Genomic DNA, 27,168 nt, shown 5'->3' with positions numbered 1-27,168 from the left:
GTTTTCACAGGGACTATTCCTTCAAGGTCTGTGACAAGATATCTCAAGAAGTCATTGAGAAAATATTTTTTTTTTGTAATTTGGACAAATCCTCCCTTTTATTCTCAGCGTTTTCCTCCTCCACAGTTCGCAGCAAAAAGTGAAAAATCTTGATGCGCGCTCGTTCTCATTCGCTCCTCTCTCTCTCCCTCTCTCTCTCCTCATACAACTTACTGAGCGCAACAGCCCTTTTAAATTGCAAAATGATATCATAATGCAGAATTATAACTGAGATCATTTTGGTTAAATCTAATAGGGCCGAGACCAAGAAGCAAGGACTCTTTAAAAATCTTCTCTGGATAGTTGTGTCAACAGGATTATCATGAAAAACTGTCAGTTGATGCAATCATATAAATGCCTCAAACAAGCTACTGCTTTACGCACATTTTGGCAGCAGTAATGACATTGTCACATTTGACTGCAGCTTTAAAACAGAGACAGTTCTTGGTATTATATGAAGTCTTTACATTTTACTTTGTGCTGGCAGAGTTAGACTTGAGCACTTCAGACTCACTATACATTCTTGTTGCTGAAAGATGAATAACGCCGTAAGCTGTATGCGCCATCATTGTGCTGCTCCTAACCCTCTGTTTTCTTCACAGGACTGCATTTAGAGTTGAGCTAGAGGTGGCCTTTATGACTGTAACAATTAAAAGTACAACACTCTACATACGCTGTAGGATTTAGCCTGTCATTGAAAGCCCGCTTCACGCAAACACACTAAACTGCTGTTGAATGTCTTCATTTTCATCAATGACCCACTCCACCAGAGTTCACACCACACACTGTTGACTTTCAAAACCCATTCTTGACATCTTGGTAATAGGTTTCAAATAAGAAAAATATTTTCTCATCCGTATTTTCTGGACTTTTTTTTTTCAATGTACTATTGAATTTCTTCCCGAGTTGTTGCTGAATGTTTTAATTTAAGGGGGAAAAAAATAAAAGTGTAAATGTCATTTTGTACTCGTAGAGTATATGATGATTTAAGTTCAGGGCTGGAGCACAGACACAGAGAATGATCTTCATGGCCAACAAAACAACATCTCTCGCTTTTCAATCAGCCCAGAAGCTAACAAAAGAAATGAACTAAACCTTGAAACTCGGCTTTGTTTGCGGATGGAAAGAGCATGTTTTCAACACTTACAAATTCACAGCTCTCAATTATTATGTAGTCCTTAGAAATAAATATATGACAAATTCTACCTGAGGTGAAAGAGGACAGCGAAATAAATAAAAATTGTTTAATGTTCCTTGGCCTCTGCCCGTTCCTTTTCACATAAGCTAGCTCCCGGTGACCTTCATTTTCACTAAATGCTGTAGTTGTTTAAAAAGGAAAAAAAGAGCAAGACGTGTGTTTGTACATTCCAAAGATGGTGCTTGCTGGGCGTTAAGTAGTCTGCAAGAAACCGTCAGTTGTAGTTTGCAAAATCATCATCATTTCTTTGATCCTCTCTGGCCCTCATCTGTATAAAACGCGCATGCACACACACACGCACACGCACACGCACACGCACACGCACACGCACACACACACACACACACACACACACACACACACACACACACACACACACACACACACACACACACACACACACACACACAAGCACACAGGGTTTATCTGAAAAGGGATCTCACCCTCCTCTTGGAGCTCTGTGATGAACAACAGGGAAGAGTGTTGGATAGAGCTCTAAACTTAATCCTGGCAACCACCCGCAAAACGCAGAAAGGTTTGGGGGGTGGATAGCGAAAGACAGGCAGGAAGAGAGGAGAAAGAAGAAGAATCTAGTTGAAAAATTCCCAGCGAGGGAAGTCCTTGAAATACAGCCTGGAGAAACCTTCAGCTGAAACATCAATACACCCGGATGAAGCCGAGAGTTCCAAACACAGCCTCATCTCTAATAGTACGAGTGCTCAGCTCCTCGCAGTTGCCAGTTCAGGACCCACAGGGAAATAAGTGCTGAGCAGAATGAACTTTCTTTACCGTGTTGACAGTGAAGAGGCCCAAGTGTGTCTAAAGCACTACCTGTGTGTGTGTGTGTGTGTGTGCCTGTGTGTGTGTGTGTGTGTGTGTGTCTTTGACAGAGATAGACAAACAGACAGAGACAAACCATGACTGACTTCGGCGGTCCGAGGGGACTTTGTGTTTCCTGTGCCACTGAGCAAATGACATCTTTCTGCTCCACAAACACTCGTTCACATTAAGATCTGCAGGGACCATCGGATGCTGTGCAGTAAGCGTGACTGTGTGTTTGTGTTTGTGTGGTTCTACAAATGATGCACAGAAATCCAAATAGAAATTGAAGAAGCATTCATGTAGCAATCTCTCCTGCCTTCTTGAACTTGACTCAAGCCAAACAATTAGACGAATGATTGAAGGAAAAAAAAAAACACTTTTACACATACCTGACCAATTCTTTCTGCTCCTATACTCTTTTCAAGCATCTAAATGAGTCTGTGTGTGTATGTGTGTGTGTGTGTGTGTGGGTGGGTGTTTGTGTTTTACAAGTCGAAGTGGACTAGCTCTGCTTACTAACACGGTGGGCTGTATTGAGAGGATGCCATCAGCGATTACAGTCACAGGGCAGAGTGGTGACAGCTTAAAGACCCTTTTCTCTATTTCTCTACCCCCTTTGCTCACTGACACGCCTTCTGTGTGTGTGTGTGTGTGTGTGTGTGTGTGTGTGTGTGTGTGTGTGTGTGTGTGTGTGTGTGTGTGTGTGTGTGTGTGTGTGTGTGTGTGTCAGTGCCAGTTCTGAACTGCACAGCTAAAGACTCCGGGTCATTTTCCATTCCAATCAGGGGTACCAACTGCCCTGGCCACTCTGCACAATTTAAACACTCCTAACAGCTGAGGAAGAAGCACAGAGAGCACCACATACTTAACTTCAAGCCAGCACACACTCATTACAGAATTTGAGATTCAGTAAAAATATTTGTGCATGCATACACATACACCAAAACATATAGCCAAGAACACCTCCATACTGTGCAAAAACAAGCCAAACAAACACAAACACACACACACACTTATACGCAGGGTCATGTGGGGTGGCCTTGGGCTATGGGAGAAGGAGGGGAGGAGAGCAGAGTCAGCCTTGCCCTCAGCCATGGCATCCTTTCCTTGCCAGATCCAAATGCCTGGAGGGACTGAGGTAGAGGGGGTAGGGGGTGGGATCCATCCTCCCACCCCCCTACAATTCACCACTAAAAATGCACGCACACACACACACACACACACACACACACACACACACACACACACACACACACACACACAGGCCTCCAAGCAGACAGGCTTACAAAGGGGTGAGATCACTCCCGAATAAAGGCTTTGTTGGCGTGCCAGTGTCAGTGTTGCCCTCTCTTGCCTTGGCAGCTAGGTTCAGCCTGTCTGTTGGAAACGACTAGGACAATAGGGTGAATGCCTCAATGAAAAATATAGTTCCAGGAGATGGGCACTCAGAAAAATAAAACACAGGAATGTAATAAATGAAGAGAGAGGAATCTGGCCCACTAGCCTGTTTTCCTATCATGGGACGGTGCAACGTGTCTCCCTACCCAAAATTTTAAAAAGTAGTCTGATGTATGGGTGTTAGAAATGCAGCCGCAAGCACAAAAGGCCTGTCTGAGTTTAGAGTAAAAACCGGAATGAGCAACAATATAAAGATAGGGTAACTAAACATGATGTAGCCCCCAAGACAAAACTTTCCACATTTAACAGTCTAGACTTGCAAAAGAAAATTCTTATGCCTATCGATGGTGTCCATGGCAACCAGATGGAGATCACGGAAAAGAAACCACGAGAGAGTATAGCCTGGAGTCAAGAGGACCTCCTCCTCACCAACTCCCTGCTGTAGCCTTTAGACAACCCGCCATCAAGGTGTGAGGAAATAGCTAACAGTCAGGAAGAGAGTGAGTAGGAAAGAGAAGTATAATGTACAAGCCTGCAGGTGTTTCAAATTGAGAGTAGTCTCATTCCTGTTCTTCTGTTCAGTCCCTGCAAAGAGACCTGGCCTAGACAACAGGCCAGACGTCTACTGCACAGCCACACAGCCACACAGCCACACAGCCACACAGCCACACACACACACACACACACACACTCTCTCTCTTCTAATTTTACTGATACAGATAGCTGCTTCTTCCTTTGACCTCTTTTAATTTGCTCTCCCTCATGTTAGTGAGGAAGGGAGAAAAAAAAGGAGCGCTTTCTTGTTTCCTCTCCGGGACTAAACAATCCCAGTCTAATTTATTTTTTGAGGACAGAATATGTACATGTGTTAATGGGAAAGTCGAATCAAATTAACTATAATTAGTCAAACTGAGAAGTGAGCAGAGGCAGAGGTATGTTACATGGGAGACTTGTTCAACACTGGCAAATGGCACCCCTTCCCACCGTCCCCAAACACACACACACACACACACACAGACACACAGACACACACACACACACACACACACACACTGACTTCCTCTGCCAGCAGCTGCCATACGTCCAGCTACATCACCCTCTCCTGAGCTCCGACTGCTTGTGGCACGCAAACATGCAGACATCAAACTAGTTGTGTTGTGACAAATTTTAAAAAAAAAGAAACCTCCATGTAAATTTTGCAAGCAGTGGATCCTGACCTCTCTAATCTCGTCAAAAAGACATTAACAGACATTTTATGAGGTGATGCTGTAATCTGTTTGGACAGACACAGCAGTGCAGGACTGAATGAGGATTATGACGACAAGCAGTGGGGGCAGAGGGAGAGTTGGTATTGATGATCTAGAATAATACAGTGAAAAAGCAGACCACTGCTGGTGCACACTGGATGTGTGCAGCCCATAATTCTTTAGGTACTCTAGGTAACCATAAATACAAACTGTAATAGCTTTTTCATTTCTAGTTTATCCAAAAACATCAAAATTTTGTCTTGCCATCAACAAATGACTAAGACAATTTTACCAATAAAAACACCCTCAAATAACACAAAAAAATATAAAAGGCCCAAAAGTAAACATTAAAGGGGTAGTCTAGTGAGAAATCCAAACTTTTAGTCCATAGTATGGATCAAGCCTCCAAAACCCTAGATACTGTATGGGAAATAACCCTGATGACATCATCAGGGTTATTTTTTCAGACTTTGTAAAGCTTCCTCTATAGCCACAGAGGACATTCTACAACTCCTTTGCAGGCTGAATTGTTATTAATGTGGCAAAAAACTGAACTTAATGTGTAAAATTGGTGCAGTTTCCCCTTAAAAGTCCCACCATCTACCTGGAGGCTAGTTAAGATAAAACTGGCCCTGCTAATAAGGTCGAACGCAGCATTCAATCTGTCAGTAAGCTCTGCTACATTTGTTGGCTACATTAAATTGAAAGCTTGTCTTGGCTACAGCAGAAGTGACATGCAGACCACCACTGCAGTAAATCATTAGCTAAATGGCTAATTCTACAGATCAGCTCTCTTGGCAGCCAACTGGGCAGACAAGTTGATGGTGTTTTATTTTAACATTATATGACTCCATCAATGTGACGGAGACCATTTGGTTTAATTTATCATTTCAAGGAAGATGGATTACATGAAGACATATAAAAACAGTTGGTTATATCCCATCCAATTTGGAAATATAAACATGTAACATACAATTAGAGAAGCCATTTTTAATTGAACCTGCCTGAGTAATGGCACTGACAAAAATAAAGCATCAAGACCAATATCAGTGTCACAGTTTCAGCTGTTATCAAAAACTAACCTGTAAAAAATGAAAAATCTGGTTCTTTTTGTTTGGCAGTCACAGTAAAAGCATTAGTCTAACCTAAATAACATGCACCTGGATACACAAAGGAGTTAATTTTCATTTTAATCCATTTATGGCTGTTTCCCATATCCCTGTATGTAAGCAGATCACCCAAAAAGAGAGTTCTGCATTTTAATATTATGTATTGTTTCATGTAAAAAGGCAGCAAAAAAGTCTGCCAGAGTGAGAATGATACACGCATTAACTCAATGGATGGATGGATGGATGGATGGATTAGAAGAATGACTCTCCTAATCACAAGTTAGTTTGTTATTGAAATGCTGCAGCCAACTCTAAAGTATGGATGTTGGAGTTTGCAACATAGGGGGCCAAAACCCAGATCTACTTCCAACATATGCAAAACACAACCACTCACAAAAGCGCTGATGTATCACTTAGCCATAACTTTCAAGACCAATATTATTTGGTAAAACATTCGACTTTCATTTAGGTAATATAAAGATAAAAGTTGTGTTAATCCATTTTAATAGTGTTAGATGAACTCAGCTTACACTCTAAAGCAAGTGAGTCTCTGGATGTGTTTGTGAAGTTTACCCACCTGCACGCTCCAGTAGCATTTTGGCAATGTCCATGTGTCCATTAAGCAGAGCATCGTGAAGTGGACTGACTCCATCCACCTGGTTATTAAGCACAGGGGTGGGGTGGTGACGTAGCAAAGCCTCCACACATGCAGTGCTACCATGGTTACATGCTTCATGCAGGGGCGTCCAGCCTGCATGATCTACATGGTCATCAAACCAAGCACACACACCAAAATTAACACAAATTACTCAATAGGAAAGGTATATAATTTGGAGAAAAACAAACTGTTATCTTGTATCTTTTAAGGTTAAAAAGGTTAAATATATCTTTTAAAGATTTCTGATATTTGAAGAGTGAGTGCAATGTTTTGTAAAGAATTTTGGCTATCAAGCAGCTGAGTTCATATGTTCAGTACATCTCCCAAAGTATGTTACGGTAAATCTGACTGGAGGGTCATGATGAAAGATTGAAGATTTGGAGAGGCTTGTGATAACTGTGGCACGAGTGGACTAACCCACTGCATCGCAGCTAAGTTGTTGGTTAGCTCTGTCAGCTAACAACTCGGTTAGCAAGCGAATAATTTGGTACAAAACTTTTTAAAAATTGAAGACTGAGACTTTGCTAAGTGATTAAAGCGAATACTGTAAGTGGCACGGGCCATATACACTACATCATGCTTTGCATGTAAGTTCACTTTTTAAAAAAAAGATCAAAGACTTATCTGTCTTTTCCAATGCCATGAGACAAAGGACATTAATATGACTGAACTAAGGGTTCTAAAGACTATTTAGGTACAATGAATGTGCCGTTAGACTGTTCAACATTCTTGTTTGGGTGTTAAGAATAGGTTATTAACCACTGTTAACGTACGTCACACATAATTAAAAAAAATGTAATTTCCAAGAAACGTTTAAATAGTTTAGCCCATTTTTAAAAATATTTTACAGCGTTCTTTACAAAATTAAAACCTCATGGATAGACAAGTCCTGAGGAATAAACCAACCAAAAATGTTCTGCCTAAATTAGCATGGGCCTCATTTTGGGAGACAAGTGCAAGGTGACAGCGGTAATTTTACCATTTTGCCCATAGTTCTGCTTGATCAGAGTTGAGACATCACCTCTTGTGTAAGCCCCCTACTGAGATGCAAGTTAATTTAGGCTGCTACTAAAGGGCGATTACAAAATCGGGGGAACCTTTGAAACAACACAACATTTCCATAAAAGGAAGGCAAGTCATTATATTTGACCTAAAGGGACAAAAGAAAATCACTCTGAAATATCAAAAGGAAGTCAATTCACTTAGCAAAGAGACCATAAATTCATAAATCTGAGCCTCCAAACCCATCCCGCTCTTCCTGGACACACCCTTTACATTTTAGCTAAAGGTTAACCTCAATGATGATGCACACGCACTCCTATTTTCTCTCCTCTTTTTTTTCTCTAATATCAATCGCTCCTCGAAACCCTACAGCAAACAGTGGAAGTGAAGTGAGATAACAGTGAGACAGAGGTTACAGAGAAAGGGAAAACGAAAAAGTCTAACCTTTAACGTTGACGTCCGTGCCAGGAAGCGCCAGAATCTGAAGCACTGTTTCCACTTGGTTCCTCTTGCAAGCTCTGTGGAGGAGGGTCTCTCCTTCGACCAGGACACACACAACGGACAAACACACCCAAAAGAGAGAAGAGGCGGAAGAGAAGAGAAAAATCCAATATTAGGGTGTGCCCGATGTCCTGCCCATTGTCCCCCTCCATATGGTGAACACACCAATAAAATACCACAGAAATGTCCCCAAACACACACACAAAAAAGCCTGACCTAAAAAAGTACGACCCGCCAATGAGGATGCGATTTAAGAAGAGTGATGAGAAAAGGGGGGAGATCTTTCAATGAAGAAAAAAATGGGAGGGAAAAAATTAAAGACGGAGAGTTGGGCTAATTCGCTTCGCTCTTTACCTCTTTTATAGACAGAGATTTTCCACTTTCAACACAAGCCCAACAAAGTTAATATCGAGGCAGTCGACAAGTGAATGAATTTGGTGGTAAGAAAGTAGTCTCCCTTCCTGTCCACTCGTCCCTATATTGTTACTTGAGAGGAAGTTATGGTAGACAGCCCACGCACAAAGCCTCGAAAAGGATTCTTCACAGATCCAGGGTTCAAAAGCTCCGCTGGGCATTGCCAGTGTCACCACGTGATATTTAATCAGCAAACTAGCAGTGAACAGGCATGGAAAAAACCTCTCAAGGATTCCATTTACATCTTTAAACACAATCCCCCCCCACCCTCTTTTCTCATCTTTACCCCGTCCCTCACTTTTTCTGATACAAAATTAAATCAAGAATATATTAGTGGGCCAGAGCCCCCCCCTTTCATGTATGGCTGAACTTCAGAGGGAAGTTAAAGGCCAAGCATGAGTGGCTCTGTGCTTTCCAATATAATACAGGACTGCAAAGCCTGTAATAAATGCTTTACTAGCTCTCCCCAGGACGCCATGCCTGGACAGGGGGCTCCACTCCAGCGCACACATAGCACAGTCTGGGGCAAAAAGAGGTGGAGGAGGAGAGGGAGGGAGGAAACAGGGAGGCAAGAAGAAGAAGCAGTGGAGGAGAGAGTGAAAGGATTTCCTGCATTTCAAAGCATGCAGAGGAAATATTGAAAAAAAAGCTGGATCCTATTCATTCTGAAGAATTCCTTTCTTCCATGAGGTGTCTTTGAGGATGCAGAAGATGCATTAAATGCCATCAGCTGGTAGTAAAGAGGTTGAAGAGCGGAGAAAAAAAAAAACTGGGAAATAAAAGGACTCTTTATCAAAAGGAGGATCAGTTATGTTCTCCCAAAAAATCCAATCCAAAACCTAACAAACAGAAGTAAGTTAAAAGTTTTTAAAAGCACACATTTTTTTAGTGCTGATCATATCCAGTTCAGAACAAATATAATTTACAAACATGCAATATGGTTTAATATTTCTCAGCACATTTCAGTTATAAATTTTGTCACTACACAAACCTCTACGAACCAAGCCTCTACCAACACTCAGGATAAGATTAAATGGATTATTGGAGCAGATGGTTAATGGTTGGGTGTAGTTCCACGCTCAAACACCACTCTACACCCAACTATAAAACAAAGTATTTAGAGTATTTTTATGTTGCCTCATTTAGTTGATCCTGCAGGTTTATATAATTAAAGTATTTTAGTTGTCACTGAATAGGCTTTTCAAGCTTTAAAACATGTAATGGAATAATGCTATTCAAAAGTCAGAGTTACATGAAAAAAATAGAAAGACATTAGATACAAAAATAGTCACTTATTTTCTGTACGAGTGCTAAAAACAAGCACTCAGAAGCTGTGAGAACACACAAACAGGCTGATGACGCAGGTACTTGACTGAAACCTATTTCAAGCACTTTGTTAGGTGGTGTGTACATAATTTCAATAGGCACTTCCATAAATGATATTTTTACTACTTCAGTAACTGTACTGTGATTAAACAGTAATGTCTTACTTCAAAACCTGGAACTGTATGTCTGACAACTTGATTGCTGAAAACCAAATGACTGAAATCACTTCTTTAGTAATATTTTGCATATCTGATTTTCATTCTGAAAATATGTTGCACTGTAAAAATCATCTTGCATATAACAGTGTTTGCGAATGTAACGTCAGAAAGCAGACACTACGGTGGTTGTACAGCATCACCATCAGTAGCAATAATGAGGCCAATCAATGAAGCAAACCAACATTTCCAATCTAAAAATCAAAAACACCCAAACAGAAGGTGGAGCGCAGACCAAACTACAGTCCCTAATGAGTAAGCTGTACTGTGAGGCACGTCAGTGTTCTACATGCGCTGCTCTGCTATTACTAGGCTCTAAAATGCTGTGATTAAACACCCATTCCACTACACCCCATGTGTACACATCCTCGCAAATGCCAGGGCCAATCCACGCACTGTTAAATCACTTTAATGGCTCCAATTTGGACACAACGCCTCTATTATAGGGGTAATTGCATGCTCAGCATTTACAAGCACGGAAAGGATAAATCCGCCTGTCCTTTTCTATAAATCCCCTGTTTCACACTTTAATAGAGAAGTATAATGTATGTGTTGCTCTTTATATCCCTCAGTCTGCTTGCTACACTCCTGTAAAGCGTTGCTTGGCCTGCCGATCCCTTGACCAGAAAGCTGCTGGGAGCCTGTTGGTATTTGTCAGGAATGTGTTAGAAAGGTATTCTGTGCCAGTTATTGGATATATTTAAAACTATTTGAGGACTACTGCTGTAGCTGGCTCTGACAGAACTGGCAGCACGTTAATTCCCCCAAATCAAGATTACTGCAGCTTTCACTGTGCTTCGAAAGAATTTCCTGGCCTTAACCTAAGTGACCATCATTTAAAAATGCCACTGGTAGAGATTTTAATGCAATACGTATCCATTTAATCACTCAAAAAAACAACATGGGGCAGCAACAAAGGGCCATACTCTCCTCTAAGCAAACAGGAAGTAATGAGACAAAAACACAAAGTGTCTCTTGAACAGAGGTAAGCAAATCCTTAATATAAACGCTTGATGTACTTTGGCTTGCATTGTACCTCATTTGTATATCGAGCTCACAAAAACCTTTACCTCTGTCATCTTTTGTTATACTGAACACATATTCCTTATTGATGGCACATAGAGGTGCAGTAAGAACGTTGAGATTGATCAGAATCAATATTCACTACAAAGAAACCTTTTAATTTACTGGTTACAGAAACAGAGAGAGGTAAATTAAATGGAAACCACCGAGGCAGTGTGTTTGATGGCCAATCTCCACATCACAGACTTCTGAGGTAGCTTATGTTCCCGTCTCGCTCGTCCCAAATCTAGCTCGTGCTGACGACCACATCAGTAGTCGAGCAGCAAGTTCCAGCATGCTTGGGCTGATTAGACATCCACTCAGGTTGAAGTTGGGTGGAGCTATACTAGAAATTACATAAAGTCACCAAACTCCATGTACTTATATGAATAAAAAATATATAAGTTGTCCCACCCTAACCAGTGAAACAAATCTTATGAATAAGCGAGGAAGATGTCAGTCAATCACAATGCTCTACAGCAGATTAGTGATTCAATATTTGTCTAAAGGTGAGACTGATTTGCCAACAACTGTTTGCAAGGTCAAGTATAAACTCTCAGTCTCAACTTTTAAGCCAACACTGATAAGAGGGCCTTAAAATGTTCGAAAAAATTATCTGCAATTCTATAGCAACTGTGCAAACTTCTTCTTTTGAGGAAGACAGTGTAAAACAACTGAAAGCTCCAGAACAGCTACTAATGGACCTTGTGAGAATCTTTTTTGCTAGTATCTGCCTGATTTAAAACTTTGGGTTAAAATCAGTCAGTTCTAAGGTATGTCCATTAGAGCAGTTTTAATAGTTTATAGGTTGTGGCAGTAATTTTTGACAAGTTGCCTTGTTTAGCATAAGTTACTGAAAACAATCAACCTAGTCTCTGAATTATGCTGCATGATTGATGACTTTAAAGGTTTTTCTCAGGAATGACATGAAGCTAAAAGCAAACCAATTTTAAGCAGTGGAAAACATACAGCAGTTCTTTTTTGACATTCTACATACACTGTATTGAGGCTGATATAAATTGAAATCTCTGCTGAGCTTCCACAAGCAAACATGGGACTGAAAAAGAGAAGTTCATCCCAAATCCCTCAACCCCTCTCAACTACTGTGACAAAGACACCGAAGTTCTAGGAGGCAAGAGAGATGTTCCAAAGCAAAGAAGTGCAGTATATAAGAAAGCGAGCTTAGATATGTGCGTGAAAAAGCCTGTAAGAGAAAGAGAGGAAGGGACAGAGTGAGAGAGTGAGAGAATTGAATGAGAGGGCGAGAGGGGAGGATGCTGTGCCGATGGTTCATCAAAAATTAATGCCAACCGCATCGGTATAGAGATCACGTAGTGGAAAAACAACACATGCCAACAGCCTTGAGTCTCTTGCCTCAGCCCTCCTTCCTCCTCTCCCTCTCCTTTACCCTCCACCCCTCCTTCACATCAGCACAGGGCCTTTCTGATCAGGTGGAAGGGGGAGATATAAGCTCTGACACCTTCGAGAGTTCACACAGAGTGCCATGCCTCTAATTGCAGGAAGTTCCACCAGTGCAGCCGCTCTATATCTGCAGTGCTACCCTAATTGCTGCATTTAATATCCCTAAAACGGAGATCTGAGGCACACTCTGTGTACTAATATGCGTTATTGTTTTGTGTGAGAAACCCATTATTTCTGTTCGGGCCATTTATTTATTTATCTATTACTTTTTTAAAGGGTAAATACGACATTTGGAAAAAGTGAAACAAAACAAAGAGCGCAGTGTTGAATATAAACGCAAATAGAACAAGTGGAGGAGGAGGCGTGATAAAGAGGTGGTAATACGGTCCACTCTTTGCCCCCAAAGTACACGATAGGCGTACTTATGCAGCTAAGTTTCCCTTACAGCTGACTAGATGGAAGCGTGGTCTGATGCAAATCAATCACTCTCCCCATATATTATGTGCACTTCATTAAACTGAAAGTGATGACAGAGCTATCATGTCCCTCTTTACTGATGACCTAGTGCAGTGAATCAGTCCACTAAAAGTCTGCTCCTTGCAAATGTAAGGCTATATTGTCAAGGTGTGTGTGTGTGTGTGTGTGTGTGAGTGAGTGTGTGTACGCGCCATACCTGCTGCGTTGACTCTGTTCAAACCTCTGGGGATGTTCTCTTTCTCCAGGCTTGTTTCATTCACCAAAGAGCCCTGGGTTCTGCATGGAAACAAAGGACATGGTCAGAGGGGTTATGAGAAGATATGCATGTATGTACTAAACCTAATTCAATAAGAGATTACCCATGATTCACATCAGCAAGTCCAATGTTTCAATGACTGACCATTTCTGCATGACAGCGAGGAGACCCGGTGGTGCAGAAAGTGGAACCGGCATCACTGTACTGTGGGAAGTGCCATTAGCAAATGAATCCCTCGTGGCGCTGTATCATCTTATATGAAATCTGACAATATCTGTCAAACCCCTACTGTGTTGGCCACACATACACACACCTCACACACACAATCCTCCATTCCTGTCTCCAAAGCACTTTTCCTCCCACTTAACGCCTCAAACGCGTAGTCGGAGAATTCAATGTGAGCAAGCACATTAGGAAGAATAACTAGTAAAAGAAAGTGAAGCCTCTTCAAAGTAGTGGCGTGCTAATAGCTGTGGGCTGTCACTAGTCTTGTGAGTGGGTATGGGAGATCTGCCTGCATGAAGCCTGACAGGTGTCTTGTGTGTATACGTCTGTGCATGTGCGTGTGCACTGCATTGAAGCACAGTGCCATCCGTATTACAGCGAAGAGGCTTGTTCCCTGGTAATTGGCTTGTTCAGAAGCCAGGAAGGAGCTCCCAGCAGTGAGGAGGAAACACACGTCCTGTCACGTTGCTTGTTATTAGCAGGGACAAGGCTGAGAAGAGATGAGATGAGCTCCGTGTGTACGTGTGTGTTTGTGTGTGTGTGAGACAGTCCATAAGAGTGTCTAGGATGAGGGTGCACCACTTCTCATCTCAAACCACTTCACCCGAGTGTCCCCTGTCCATATAGGCTGGCAGCAGTGGATGTTGACAGTACTTGGCTTGTATACGCCCCAGTCTCTCCTTCCCTCATGGTGTACTTTAAGAGGCCAGCATGCTGTCAGTGGCCCAGTGATCATTTCTGGGCCTGGGGCAGCATGTGCCCTTGGAGACCGACTTTCAAGAAACTTGTGAGCAATAATGGAAGTAATGAGGAAGTGCATGTCCTATGCCACAGCAAGTAGAGGCTATACATTACATTTTTCTACTTACTGTAATTCTACCAAAAAGGCCATAGCAAAAAAAACTCCTGCTGTCCTTTTTATCTGTCTCCATTGTTAAATATTAGTAGGGTTGATCTATTTACAGGCTTTTCTTTCTTTTCAGCTGAATATATATATACAGGTTTGGTCAGAAGAGATGGAGCCAAAGTAATGACAAAGTCCAGTGATTTGAATAGATAACAGCAATGCACAGAGCTTGATTAAACCAGCAAGGGGAAAACCTCAGTTTAATTACAGCTTCCCTTCTGCTAACAGCACTCACTGCCACGCAGCCAGCCGGCAAGTCAAATGGCCATCTAAGCAGTCAGTCAATCAGCCATCCTGTCAGCTTGGTATGGCTTGGACTTGTGCCCTAATGGCAGGCTGTCTGTTGGTGCAGAAGAAGCACACTCTCCATCTCTCAAATTACAGCAGCTTCAAGTCACAGTAAAACAACCTAATGCGTTCTAACTGCCAGAAATCAAAGATAAAGGGGTCATGTGGCTCCTCTCGACCTTTAGGACCCTGTTTTCATAAATCCAACACCCAACATCTTGCCAGGATTTTGTCTTATAATATCTCTATTGACAGTTTGAAAAGGGAGCTAAAACAAAACTGAAACCATTTAAAACCATTCCTTCTCTATTAAAACCACAATCACATTTGTGCTATTTAAAAATACTTTTGTCACAGTTTTTATTTTGCAGCATTAGGAATTACTGACATGTGTTCTAACAATATAGTTGATCTCTTTTTTAAATCTAAGTAGCTCCAACAACATTGAGAACTGTGTTGCAAACTTGTAGCAATTGAGGAGTGTGTCAGACTCATAAATGCTTCAAAATAAGATGTGTTAATTGATTAAGAGTGTCAACATCACCAAAAATATGTATAATTTCATGAATTAATCTGTGAAAAATGAGGAAACGAGATTTACGTTTGGTTTCTATTCTCAATTTATCACAGGCTTTGTCATTGTGATTCCGTTCTTTCTTTTAGGGTCAAATGATTTTACATGCCCTTTGGCATTTCTTTATCTCACACGCACAGATTGCATTCCTTGTTTTATTCAGTTCTTCTCATGTCTTTGTCAAAATAAACTAAATCCTTAAAACTGTAGGGAAAGCAGTAATTAGAATAAGAGCAGAGAAGGAAGGAAGAGGGGATCTGGTCAGTGCATGAACCAGTAGCCTTCACATGAACTTGCTCCCTGGTGACTTCTGCCCTTCTCCAGGCCAACTACATGCTGGGGGAAGAGCAGATGTCTGACATGGGGTATGGAGAGTGTGTGTGTGTGTGTGTGTGAGATTGCGTTCAGAGAGGGATTTAGTATAAGAGATGGAAGATCGAGAGAGGCGGAGAAGGGGGGTGGAGGCTGAGAGTTGGTGGTCGTCTGGGAAGACAAAAAGGCCTGATGGGATATCCCAGTCTGTCTATCTGTTGGCTTCCTGTCTAAAACAGACTTAGCACTGTTTATGAGTGCGCGCACGCGTGTGTGTGTGTGTGTGTGTGTGTGTGTGTGTGTGTGTGTGTGTGTGTGTGTGTGTGTGTGTGTGTGTGTGTGTGTGTGAGAGGAGGGGTCTAACCTCCCTTTGCACCCCTCCTGTCAGCTAGCACACACTGATAGGATCAGACCTGGGCATGACCCATCACATGCCAACTCCTCAGACTCTTTCTGACCTCCATTTGCCTCTCACCAGCTTTCCCTCAGTCACCCCCACACACACTCCTCCTCTCTCCAGGTGTTCCTTTGTTCCTTTTGACTCACATTTCTCCTCCCATCTGTACATTTTCACCCATTTTGCCTCATGCATGATGTCTAGCCTTATATCTATGGGTGGAAACCTGACAATGGAGGCAGTGTAGACTGCTGGTTGAATAGTTTTGTTCTTTTAGACACACAAGCCAACAAAGATGGCAAAGAGTCATTCAACTCATTTGACAGGATGGTAGAAAGTGGCAGATTTTCTTTTACAGTTTCAGTGAAATCTGACCAGCATAATGGTCAGTCACAACATTAAAACCAGCTACCGGTTTTAATGACTACAGGTCCTCCGTGCCTATCTAAATCTATGTCTAATCTAAGTTTTTTTTCAGGAAACTAAAAAACATGAGTTAAAGGAGAAACAAGAACAAAAGAGAGAAGAGCAAAGGACTTGCGTACACTGCCATTTGAAATGTCAAGGCTGATCTTCAACATAAGTAAATTTACAAGAGGTTTGGATTTTTAAAATGCGGTTTAGTACAAGAAACTGAAACAGAAAGCACTTGAAGGGGCAAAATATGTTCAAGTTGGTTTAAAATGTATATAGATAAGTTATTGACCTTTGTTGAGTCCCCACCTCTGCATGTATGTCCTAACATATTGTGCTTCAGGCTCTTGTGAAAATTCATCAGGGAGACTAACAGTGGTATACACAGACAGCTGTGTGTAACTGACCCGCAGCCAGTCTCCTGGCTAGTGCAGCCGTGGGAGGTGGGTCCAGTCCTGAGGCGAGCATCGCTGGGACTTCGAGCTAAACGTCCCAGAGCAGGCAGGTAGGACAGCACCTGTCAGACAGACAAGTCAGACGTTGCTTTTACACTTCAAGTGAATGTTTGCGTCTTTAAGTGACTGAGGAGGCAAAAAGACAGTGAGTGAGTGAGAAAGCCAGATGTTCTACTGCAACGTAATGGTTGACTATATCAGCAATCTGTATCTCTGTAGCAGCTAACTGTAATATGTAACAATACAAAACAACTTTGTTTTATGCCTCTTTACTAAAGACACAAAAGCCCAGTGAAAACAAAAACTAAATGCTTAAAACTGGTGTATTTATCAGAAACATTTTAAATCAGTAATGTAGTTAGTTTATTCAATTACTTTATCAATTGTTGTATTTTTACAAACTTTTGTGCGTGTACTTTTTTAATCAGAATTTTTCAATCTTTAACATACTGAAAGAAATTGAAATTTTCTGGTACTTGAACTGAAATGGAGGCTAACTGAACTCTGTAAACTTATGGCTAATTAAGTAAACAGCACATGATTGTTTTGAATCACACAAACAAAAAGTGTATGCCTCAAATTATGATAAAGTCTACCAATGGCAGCGCCCATCCCATAGAGGGCTGATGAAAGCAGTGGGAAAGAAATGGGAAATCAAATGAAGAACAACAAACACATACACACCATTTTCTTGAGAGAGAGGGGTTCATCTCCCACAGTGATTCCATTTCTGCAACAGAGATTCCTGAATATAGCATCCGCCATCACCAACTTAAGTCTGGTAGAGGAAACCCTGACAACCAGCTCTGACAGAACCACTGGAGACACATCTATAGGACAGAACAGAGGGAAAATATATACAACATACGATACTGTCTATAATTACTTTGTTTGAAAAAAAAGCCAGGCTTGGTCAGAAAGGAAACAGTCATTTTCATAAAGAGTTGTATAATTAAAACATTCAGAAATTACAATGACAATTTTTCAGCTAAGTATGGTGATTAAATTACTTAATGTATTCCACTGCATATTCTGTTTTCACTGTTTTTTCTGACAGCAGTATCAGCTCAAAATAAACATTGTGATTAACACACACAAACCACACAAAATTAAATTTAAAAGGACAATATTTACAAACATGACATACCACAGCAGAACATTCAGTGGAAGTGAAAACAGATATTCTTCTAGCATTCTTCCTATTCTGCAGTTTTTTTTTCAGTTTTTATTCCATACCCTGGCTAATAACAGCAAACTGTTCTGCTAGGTCTTTCAGGCCCTTTTCCACCAGGTTCTGGTTCAGTTTGAAGTGCTGCTGACACCAGAACTCCACCAACACAGACAGGAGGTCCAGCAGGGTGTCCGCCAAATGCAGCCTCTGCTTCTCATCTCTCTCAGCGTAGTCCTTCAGTGAAGATAAACAATATCATCATCAGGTTCACACTAGGGAGTTAGCAAGCTCTCAGAATATCGTAGAAGAAGCAGCTGAAGTTTGTTGACCATGGCATTTAAAAAGAAAAATTTGACCCAACTGGCTAATACAGATCAAAATAAACCTACTTTTGTTAGTTGTCTAGATAGCAGTAAACACACCATCCAATGAGAATAACAATGCACAAGTTCCACAGTATTTACCTCAACGGCGGCCTGTACCAAGAGCTGGGTTAGTCGTTTCACAGCTCGAGACAGCAGGGTGGAACGCTCCCACACAGTCCAGAAGGTTACATACAGCAAAGATCCTGACGATGATGCCTGAGAGATTCTTGTTCCCTTAAGGAGCATAAAATCCCTGAGCCAGAGAAAGGCAGGGGTGAATGAAGGAAGGACAGACCATCTAATTCTAATTATGATCCGTTAAGGAATATGTATTCATATCTGTGGGAAAACCCCACCAGAAACATGCTTGTGCAAGAAGGATTAGGGGTCTGATACAAATAGCGACCACCCTGTCTCCAGATGTGTATGTGTAAGTTGGTACCCTGTGGTGACGGAGTGAAGCTCCCCCTGGAAGAGCCTGAGGAAAAATGCCACGAGGTCACGATGGAAACGTATCAGCGTTGGCAGGGCAGGTCCAGGGAGGGGGTGACAAGTGACCTCACTGGACAGGCAGTAACTGAAGGAATACACACATACAGAGAAACAGTAAATATATGAGGAAATTACTTTTAATGGAAGAGAGGGTTTAAGTGTCTCTCTTACCTAATGTCTTAACAATTAAAAGTGTAAAATTATTTGCGAGAATAATTTAACAAGAAATCTCCTGTAACATCAGGATTACCTGATGGCTGACTCTAGAAAAGGCCAAAGGCCCATTTTACACCGAGGACACTGCAACAGCTGGGTGAAATACTTTTTCACTGAGCTGGGAGCGAGCCAGGGAGGGTTGGTAATGAGCAGGTTATGCATGACCTGCTGGAAATTTCTTAGGAAGACGGCTGTGGCGTTACCCTGTGACATAATGAACACACACATTACAATAGACCTGCAATGACTATGTCAGAAAATTAATTGAGAACTAAAATTAATTGTTCACGTAATTTTACAAGCAAACAATGTCAGGTTCCACCTTCTCCACTGTGAAGATCTTCTGCTTTCCTCTGTTTTATATCACTGTTAACTGACAATCATTGGCTTTTGGACCACTGGTCGCACAAAACAAGGCCTTTGATGATGTCACCAAAGACTCATGGGGAAAATGCGATGTGATATTTTCTGATATTTTATAGGCAAAAAAATTAGTCAATTAATCAAAAAAAGTAATTGTTGGATTACTTGACAATTAAAATGATCCTTAATTGCAGCCCTAAATTGCAGTTTAGTCCAATTACACCGATCCCAAAAAATAAGACAAAAAGGCAGCTATCCAAATTCAAAAATACTTTCATACAGCCCATGGGGCTCTTGCCGCAGCAGTTGGGAAATTCTGAAGTCTGGTAATTTCGGTCCTACCTGCTGTGCATAATCTAAGAGGGAGATCAGGTATGGCACTGGTGGCAGCAGACCTGGGAACACAGCACTTCTGACTGAGTCCAAGGCTTCAGTGAAGAGACCACACTCTATCATACTACCAATATTGCTAAAATCTGTTTCTGTCGCCTGGAGGAAGAAAAGAACAAAAATGAAATGTAAGAGGTATATGGAGAGGAGGAGAAGACATGGCACTCAAACATATGGACGTCAGAAAGAGGAGAAAAAAGTGAGGGCAGAAGGGTAATGGAAATAGGAAGTGAATGAGGATCAAAAGTTCCTGGGGGTCATCTCTGACTGTCACTTATTGGCAAATAGCATATGGACTCTGAAAGTACAGAATGGAAATACATGAGCACTTGTAATAGCAATCTGATGGAGATCCACTTGGGTAAAGTATGAGAGGACAGTGGAGAGTATTGTTAATAGGCCTGCCAATCAAAACTCTCAGATCAGCTGACAGTGGTGGTTAAAACGGTGACCTAAGTATGATGCGCCCTTTCTCTAGTTGTCACTTTACATTGAAATGTGTGACATAAAGGAAATTGAATGACCTGATCTTCTTGATGAAACAAACAGTTATTTTAGAGACATGTAGTAATGATCAGGGGTTGGGGGATAGGGGTGTGTGTATGCATGTCTACCTGCAACTGTGGACGGTAAGGGTCATGGTAACCCAGAAATTCAAGGAAGCAAATTCTCGGCCGGCCCTATAGCAAAAGACCCTATTAATAATGTCAAACACATACAAAGCAGCCAACAAGGTAATTCAAGGGAACAGAAATTAGACCAACTAAGAGTTTATTATGATTACGACGAACTATGCTTCAGTGCAACACACAAAAAAACAAACAAACAAAAAAACAAAAAACACACACATACTCACCTCCTTTTTGACGACATAGTCCCTGAGCTCTGTCTCCAGATTAGAGAAGTCAACATCAACAAAGTTGGCATTCTTCATCTCTGCTGGATGATGATCCGTTACAATGAAATTCATATCCACGCAATTCCTCTGCCAAAAAAGGAGGGGGCAGTTTTAGACTTTTAAATATTTTCAAACCAATATTTCTACATTTAAAAAAGCTTTAATATGAACTGTTAAAGTAACAGGTTTGAGCAACCAATCAGCAGCAAAATAAAAGCCTTTAAGACTTGAGTACTGACTACACCATATAACTTAGGACCTCAAGACTTGAGTAAAATTAAAGAGATAAACATAATGAAGCCCCATAATCAATTAAGACCATATCTAATAGATCTAATTTATAGATCATATCTATAAATTAGACTGACTTACCCCAAAAAGGTGCTGGACAATATGGCTCACAGGGTAGCAAGGAGCATTGTAGGATTTTGAGTTCTCTGTGACGGGTTTAGCCATGACATGAGTGATGGAGACATGAGAGGGAGGAGGGATGTGGTAAACCTTGGCCCTGCCTGCGTTTAGCAGCCTGTGAAAGGTTAAAGAATAGTATATTTATTATCATACTTTGCAACTTTATTCACACATGGAGGGATTGCTGTGATTTGTGATTAACTATTTTTGTGTGACACGTCACCGTATGAACATCTCTCTGCGGCTGGGCTCTTGGACCATGAGGAGAACCCTCCACCCTTGGAAGGCCCCCGTTAGTCTCCCACTGGCCACCTTCTCCCTCCACTGCCTGACAGGGTAGAAGGCAGACTTGGCACCTGTGGAAATGGCCACCTCATAGGGTCCCTCTGCAAGCCAGGAACCATTCTTAACACTGTCCAACACATAGTCTGGAGTCACAACCCACTTTCCTGATGGGGGGAGTCAAGAGTTGGAAGTAGGTCAGATGAGCGGTCTTGATAGAATCAGTTTGATCAGATATAAATTATTTATGATCATCCATCATCATCATTCTAATAATCATCCTGACTGACCTGCAGCACAGGCTGCCAAAAACTTTTCGCAGGACAAAACCTGGGGGATTATGAGGTGGGTGCTGGCATACTGATAGACCTGAAAGATAATCATTGCATCTGTTTATGGACATGTAAAAAACAATAATATAGAGCAGACAACCAGAACTGGGTTTTCATATGTAAGAAATAAATGATGATTTTGTGGGGAGACTGGGCACTGATGTTGCAATTAAGTGTAATTAATTCAGTTCCTCTGTTCTGTTTCACATAGATCAAAACTCTTCACATGTGAAAACTAAGCACTTAAGTAACTTGTTTTTAATTACTTTTTAATAAAAATTTACTTGGAATCATTAAGTTGGATGACAGAATTTTAGAATAACACAATGTGATCATTACAATACGAGTCGATAAATAAAGAGACAGATTCACCGCCCAACCCCACCTGCAGGAATTATAGCACAATTTAAAATATTTTAGCGCAACAAGGGGTAATTTAAGTAATCTATCCAAAATTATATTAAGCCGTAAAAAGCTATATGAAGGACGTGACCATTCATCAAGTTAATGTATCAAAATTTGCTGGTTCTTCAAAAGATTTACTTGGTTTTCTTTATTCGGATCTCGAGGTTGCTGGTGAGACTAGTAACCAATTTTAAGACACCACCGTGGCATCCCTGTTAAGGTGTGAAGGTGCATCTGAATAATTATTAAATACAACAGAAAAAAAGAAATTAATCATAATTCGTGGTCCGCTTTAGCAAATTACTTCATAGTTTAGGCTGAAATGGATCCGTCATTCCCCCCTTAAATGTTTTGGAAGGATTTCTACTCACTGAGCCACCTATGTATTTTCCGCCCAGCTGCTGGATCCCCTGGACCAAAACTCTCTTCTTATCGTGGATCTTTATCCCAGAGATCTGGAAAACATGTGTGCACATCTCCATCCTGAAGAAGAAACCGAAGAAGAGACAAGATGTCTGCAGGATGTTAAATATATGTCAAGTAGCCTCTTTTCCTTAATTGGAGGAAATAATGCTGCAATACTTGTTTGACTACATGGCTTAGATTGCTTTCACTGACACTACAGGCACAGCAGGAAGTGGATATTTGTATTGTCTGGACTATATATCGTGACACTTTATGTTAATTTTGGGGATTTCACTTGACTCAAGTAGTTCATTACACAGTTTTAGACTAACTACTTGCGTGCAACAAGAACAATTTGGGTCTACTAAAACTTTCTGCCACATGAATAGCTTTTAATAATCTTGCACCTTTACAGTCCCAGAGTTGACTGAATGACAAAACATCTGGGTCCCGCTCATTCATCACTAAGTTTCCAGTTGTCTGGACACATCTGACTGATCAGGTACCTTTGTCATACCACCGATAATGACCGAGTCCTCCCGGTTACGTACAGGCGCGCCAAAACTCTGGCACTGACTCCGACATCCAGTAACTTGAGCAGTGTTTTGTTCCAGTGATTGGCTGCTTCCTCAGAAAAAGATCGCTCAACTTCGCGGACAGACGTGCGTGGCGACTTCGCTCATTAGTTTTAATAAACGGTAGATGTGTTTTACATCCTTGCGCCTCTTCGCCACCAACTACCATCTGTTGACAGCTTCACGGCAGAGCTAACTATTTGTGAGAGGGGAGATTATTCATGTATTAATATTCGATACGCATTATCAACATTTAAACGGCCGTGCTTTCTGTTGAAAGAAAAGTAGAAATTTAAGAGTGTGTTATATGAAATTCTATGTATCATTAGTTAAATTAATATGTTATTCAGTCACTACGGAGTCAGCCCTCCGCCCCCCTCTTGTTTGTCAGTTGGACTTTTCCATCGAGCGGAAGTTTTCATTGAGCTACTTCCAGGTTGTTGTCACGGACGCTTTTCTGACCCCGGAAACAACCAAAAATAACTGCTTGTCAAAACTGCACTGCGAGATTAATGGTAATATCTGATCGATCGATTACATCGATTTGATTCTGATCGAGACGCGGCTTATGAAACCGCACGGCTTTTTACAGAAAATGTTCAGTGCAGTGTTGTGTTGACGTTCAGTGACGGCGACAGATGAGCTTTTCATCACAGTATCTGCATTTTATTATGTGCTGGCGTACAGCTTTGTTATAGACAAATGTGAGCAACGAGTGATTGCAAATGACGCTGGCCATATTTCCCCTACCTGTAATGGATTAACTTTCAATCAAGAGACGAATATAAAGGAGCTTGTAGAAGGTAAGATACACAAATGATACATGTGTTGTCGCTCAAAGTAACGACGAATCAGTGCAGATGTTTATGTTATATGGGTGCCATGTGAAAATTTTTGTAAAAAGATACAGGTAACCTGTCGAAATCAGCAAATACAGTGTCAGTTCTTTGCCATGCAGAGACTAGCTGCTCCTGTGATGTAAAACATTTGTATGTTTCTGGTCAAACACCTGAAAGTCCAAAGGCTCTCTCTCTCTCTCTCTCTCTCTCTCTCTCTCTCTCTCTCTCTCTCTCTCACCTCTCACTGATGTGTTGCTTACACCTACAAACATGATTATGGTTAACACCAGAATATACTGAGAAAGACTATGAGATTAAAATATAATCAAATGAGCGATATTATCAAGCCTTATGAAAGGGTTTGTTTACATAAATAATCACCAACAATTTTGATAATCAGTTGATCATTAATTGGTTAACCATTTAAGCCATAAATTAAACAAAAATACCAAATGTTTGCTGGCACTAGCTTCTCCAGTGTCATGATTTGCCACTTTTCACTCCTTTATCAATTCAGTACATTTTGTTTTTAGCCTTTTGGTTGGACAAAACACAAAATAATAACTTGGGGTCTTAGAAATTTTGATGGGTTTTTTCTACTGTTTTCATACGCTCTATGATTAGACCTTGATCGAGCCGTTAATCAAAAATCTGATCTAGTAGGTCCATATGTATTTCACTTCGTTAGGTCACATGGAAATATACTACCGTGAAAAGTAAAAGTCATTAGTGGGACTATCTCAGTGATGTGTTGCTTACACCTGCTGTATCAACATATATTTGTGGGTAATACCTTAAAATAATAAAGACTATTATACGATGTAAATAAAATGTTACCAAATTAGAATCAAATGAGAATAATATGTATGCCCTAGTTCTGAAATGATTGGGTGATTATTTATTAGCCATTTGGCAAACTTCATCAACAACAGTTTTGATAATCAATCAGTCATACATAGATTAATGACAAAAGTTATAAATGAAGAAAAGACACCAAACATTTGCAGGCTCCGGCTTCTCAAATGTGATGATTTTGTGCATTTCTCTCTTTTAAATGGAATACCTTTGGGTTTTAGACTGTTAGTTGGACCAACAAGAAGTCAGGAAATTTCTCTGCTAAATTGGGATGGATATTTGTCATTATTATTTGACATTTTGCAGAGAGAGATATGTTCATAATTTAAATTATTGTTTCTTGCAGCTCTATTGAGCGCTATGCATTTTTGCAGTTTATGATGTGCTGAGGTAATTTACTTTGTACCTTACTTTTTATACCTAAATACATTTTTTGTGCAGTTGTCAAGTACAACCATCCAACCTTTATGTTTATCTAGGTGTTGTATATGTCCATCCTCCTACAGTAAATTTATGTTTAGGACAGGAGTATTTAAGCTTACTGTTGGGATGCGAGAAGTTGCACAATACGATCTGCTCCAGTGTGACAATATTGCCTTTTTTTTCCGTGGCTGAAATTGATTCATTGCTCAGGGTACCTTAATACTGTTGAATGATGATGATTATTCCACAAAACAGCAACGACAAGTAATATCAGGATTAAATCATGTATTATTAATTCCCTCAGTGTAGGCTAATCACATAGGCATTTGTTAGTTGTTGCACTGCAATTTTCAAACAATCTTACACAACATATTTCAAGAGGATTTTATGTCCACATATTTCCCTGTAGTACAGAAAAAAAGTGACCAATACATTTTGATAGTGCCTCCTATATTTAGCAGTAATATCACTATATTAAATCTGATGAGACTAAAGCCCACCTATAAGCAGAAAGGACTTACTGTAAAGAAGTGCATCAGTCAAAGCCAGTACAGTGTTACAGGGCCACAAGGCTGCAAAGTAACAGTGAAGCCACGTTCCCCCCCGGGTATGCATGAGATAGTTTTCAGCAGTATTGTGATCTTAGAATATGCACCTATTTAATGTATTATGTTTCCTTTACAGCAGACTGTCAGGTACCCCCTTTAAAATAATGTTGACTTTAACTTGACATGCTCTAAGTGGCTTTAAAGCGGTGGCCTGGGGGATGTGCTGCTAAATATTTCAGGACAAACTCATTACTGTAAATGGGGCTGTGGGTTAGCCTAGCTGGGGTAGACAGGCAGCAGTAAGAGAGATAGGACAGTGATGTGTGTGTGTGTGTGTGTGTGTGTGTGTGTGTGTGTGTGTGTGTGTGTGTGTGTGTGTGTGTGGCCGTGTTTCTTTCCATGTTCCAATAGCTGTGGAGTCGATGTCTCGGCATCGCCTGGCCCAGTTGTCCCTGTTGCAACACTGTAAAACACACAGGGGCTCCTCCAACATCTGCTTTCAAAAGAGCTAATGACAAGACAATGGAGACCGGATGATGTAAAGTGTAGTACTAATGAGGCACTGTGTGCTACCTGGAGAATCCTGACACAGCCACAATTACATGTACACACTCATGCTTAAGGTAACTGGTGATATGTTGGCAGACCAGGAAGATGCCCAGCAGACATACAGTATACACACTCAGACCTTCTGTCTGTCTGTCTGTCTTTAATACACATAAAGAGAAGTATAGTGTTGTAAACACTATCCAAAATCACATGAACACACACACACACACACACACACACACACACACACACACACACACACACACACACATACACACACACATACACACACACACACACACACACAGAGGCTCAGCCCATATAATTACAATGTTGAATTCCTAATCCATGGATTGAAAATCTTCTTCCCTTTCAGCAATGGCTGTGCATAGACCCTTCTCAGACAGTGGCGCAGAGGGAGCGTGATGATGAGGGGAAACAGTAAGAGAGAAGAAGAGAGGGAAAAATAATAAAGTACAAGCTTAACTGGTGGGGCTGTCAGCGGAGGAAAATAATATTTGTCCAGCTGGACAGGCCTCCCTTTGTGCAGGCTAAATGAATGTTGAGCTTCCTGTCTGCCCTGTCAGGGAGAATGGCATAGACTGTATGCAGCAGCGAAGAAGCGGAGCGGAGTGCAGGGAGCTGTTTGGAGTTTGACAGGGATTATTAAAATCAGAGCAGATGATGAGGAAGGGGCGAGAGGCGGAGTGTGAGAAAGCCAAATTGACACAGACACTCTCCATTACCTTCCACTTGACTCGTGTTGATGACAATGTTGATATGAGACCCAGCAACCCGGCACCGGTGTGGGATTGGCTGTTAGCATGAGCGTTAAGCACCACAGGGTAGGGGGGTGGCCCTCAGTTCTGAGAGACGTAGGGAGATGAGTTGTTTATTTAAAGCCTTGACTGAAGAGCATCTCACCACATTG

At 41.1% G+C, this 27,168-nt stretch overlaps 2 protein-coding genes across 6 annotated transcripts in view; one reads left to right on the top strand and one right to left on the bottom strand.

Annotated features, from left to right (window-relative positions):
- The window catches only part of slf1 (SMC5-SMC6 complex localization factor 1), a 31,311-nt gene extending 8,115 nt beyond the window's left edge, over positions 1–23,196 (bottom strand). Inside the window, exons 1-17 of one of the 4 annotated variants that reach the window (XM_040156439.1) lie at positions 22,955–23,196; positions 22,415–22,558; positions 21,597–21,675; positions 21,248–21,473; positions 20,986–21,139; positions 20,572–20,700; positions 20,330–20,395; positions 19,668–19,814; positions 18,997–19,166; positions 18,697–18,831; positions 18,354–18,507; positions 17,955–18,123; positions 17,403–17,548; positions 16,671–16,780; positions 13,087–13,166; positions 7,918–8,010; positions 6,391–6,573 (exon numbers count right to left, since the gene is read on the bottom strand). In XM_040156439.1, the coding sequence (XP_040012373.1) occupies positions 6,391–6,573; positions 7,918–8,010; positions 13,087–13,166; positions 16,671–16,780; positions 17,403–17,548; positions 17,955–18,123; positions 18,354–18,507; positions 18,697–18,831; positions 18,997–19,166; positions 19,668–19,814; positions 20,330–20,395; positions 20,572–20,700; positions 20,986–21,139; positions 21,248–21,473; positions 21,597–21,675; positions 22,415–22,558; positions 22,955–22,963 (2,194 nt within the window). In that variant the 5' untranslated portion in view covers positions 22,964–23,196. Of the gene's footprint in view, positions 1–6,390; positions 6,574–7,917; positions 8,011–13,086; positions 13,167–16,670; positions 16,781–17,402; positions 17,549–17,954; positions 18,124–18,353; positions 18,508–18,696; positions 18,832–18,996; positions 19,167–19,667; positions 19,815–20,329; positions 20,396–20,571; positions 20,701–20,985; positions 21,140–21,247; positions 21,474–21,596; positions 21,676–22,414; positions 22,559–22,855; positions 22,935–22,954 lie in introns of those variants that run through there. The other 3 variants (XM_040156441.1, XM_040156442.1, XM_040156443.1) reach the window with 3 other exon arrangements.
- Positions 23,197–23,491: 295 nt separating this feature from the next.
- The window catches only part of kiaa0825 (KIAA0825 ortholog), a 115,414-nt gene continuing 111,737 nt past the window's right edge, over positions 23,492–27,168 (top strand). For both annotated transcript variants that reach the window (XM_040154263.1, XM_040154262.1), the window contains exon 1: positions 23,492–23,826. The gene's annotated coding sequence lies outside the window, so the exon portion shown is untranslated. The remainder of the gene's footprint in view (positions 23,827–27,168) is intronic.

This window comes from Xiphias gladius, chromosome 19, assembly GCF_016859285.1.
Source record: "Xiphias gladius isolate SHS-SW01 ecotype Sanya breed wild chromosome 19, ASM1685928v1, whole genome shotgun sequence".
NCBI lineage: Eukaryota > Metazoa > Chordata > Actinopteri > Istiophoriformes > Xiphiidae > Xiphias > Xiphias gladius.
The sequence above is the reverse complement of the archived record's forward strand: the minus strand, read 5'-3'. Positions and strand labels throughout refer to the sequence as shown.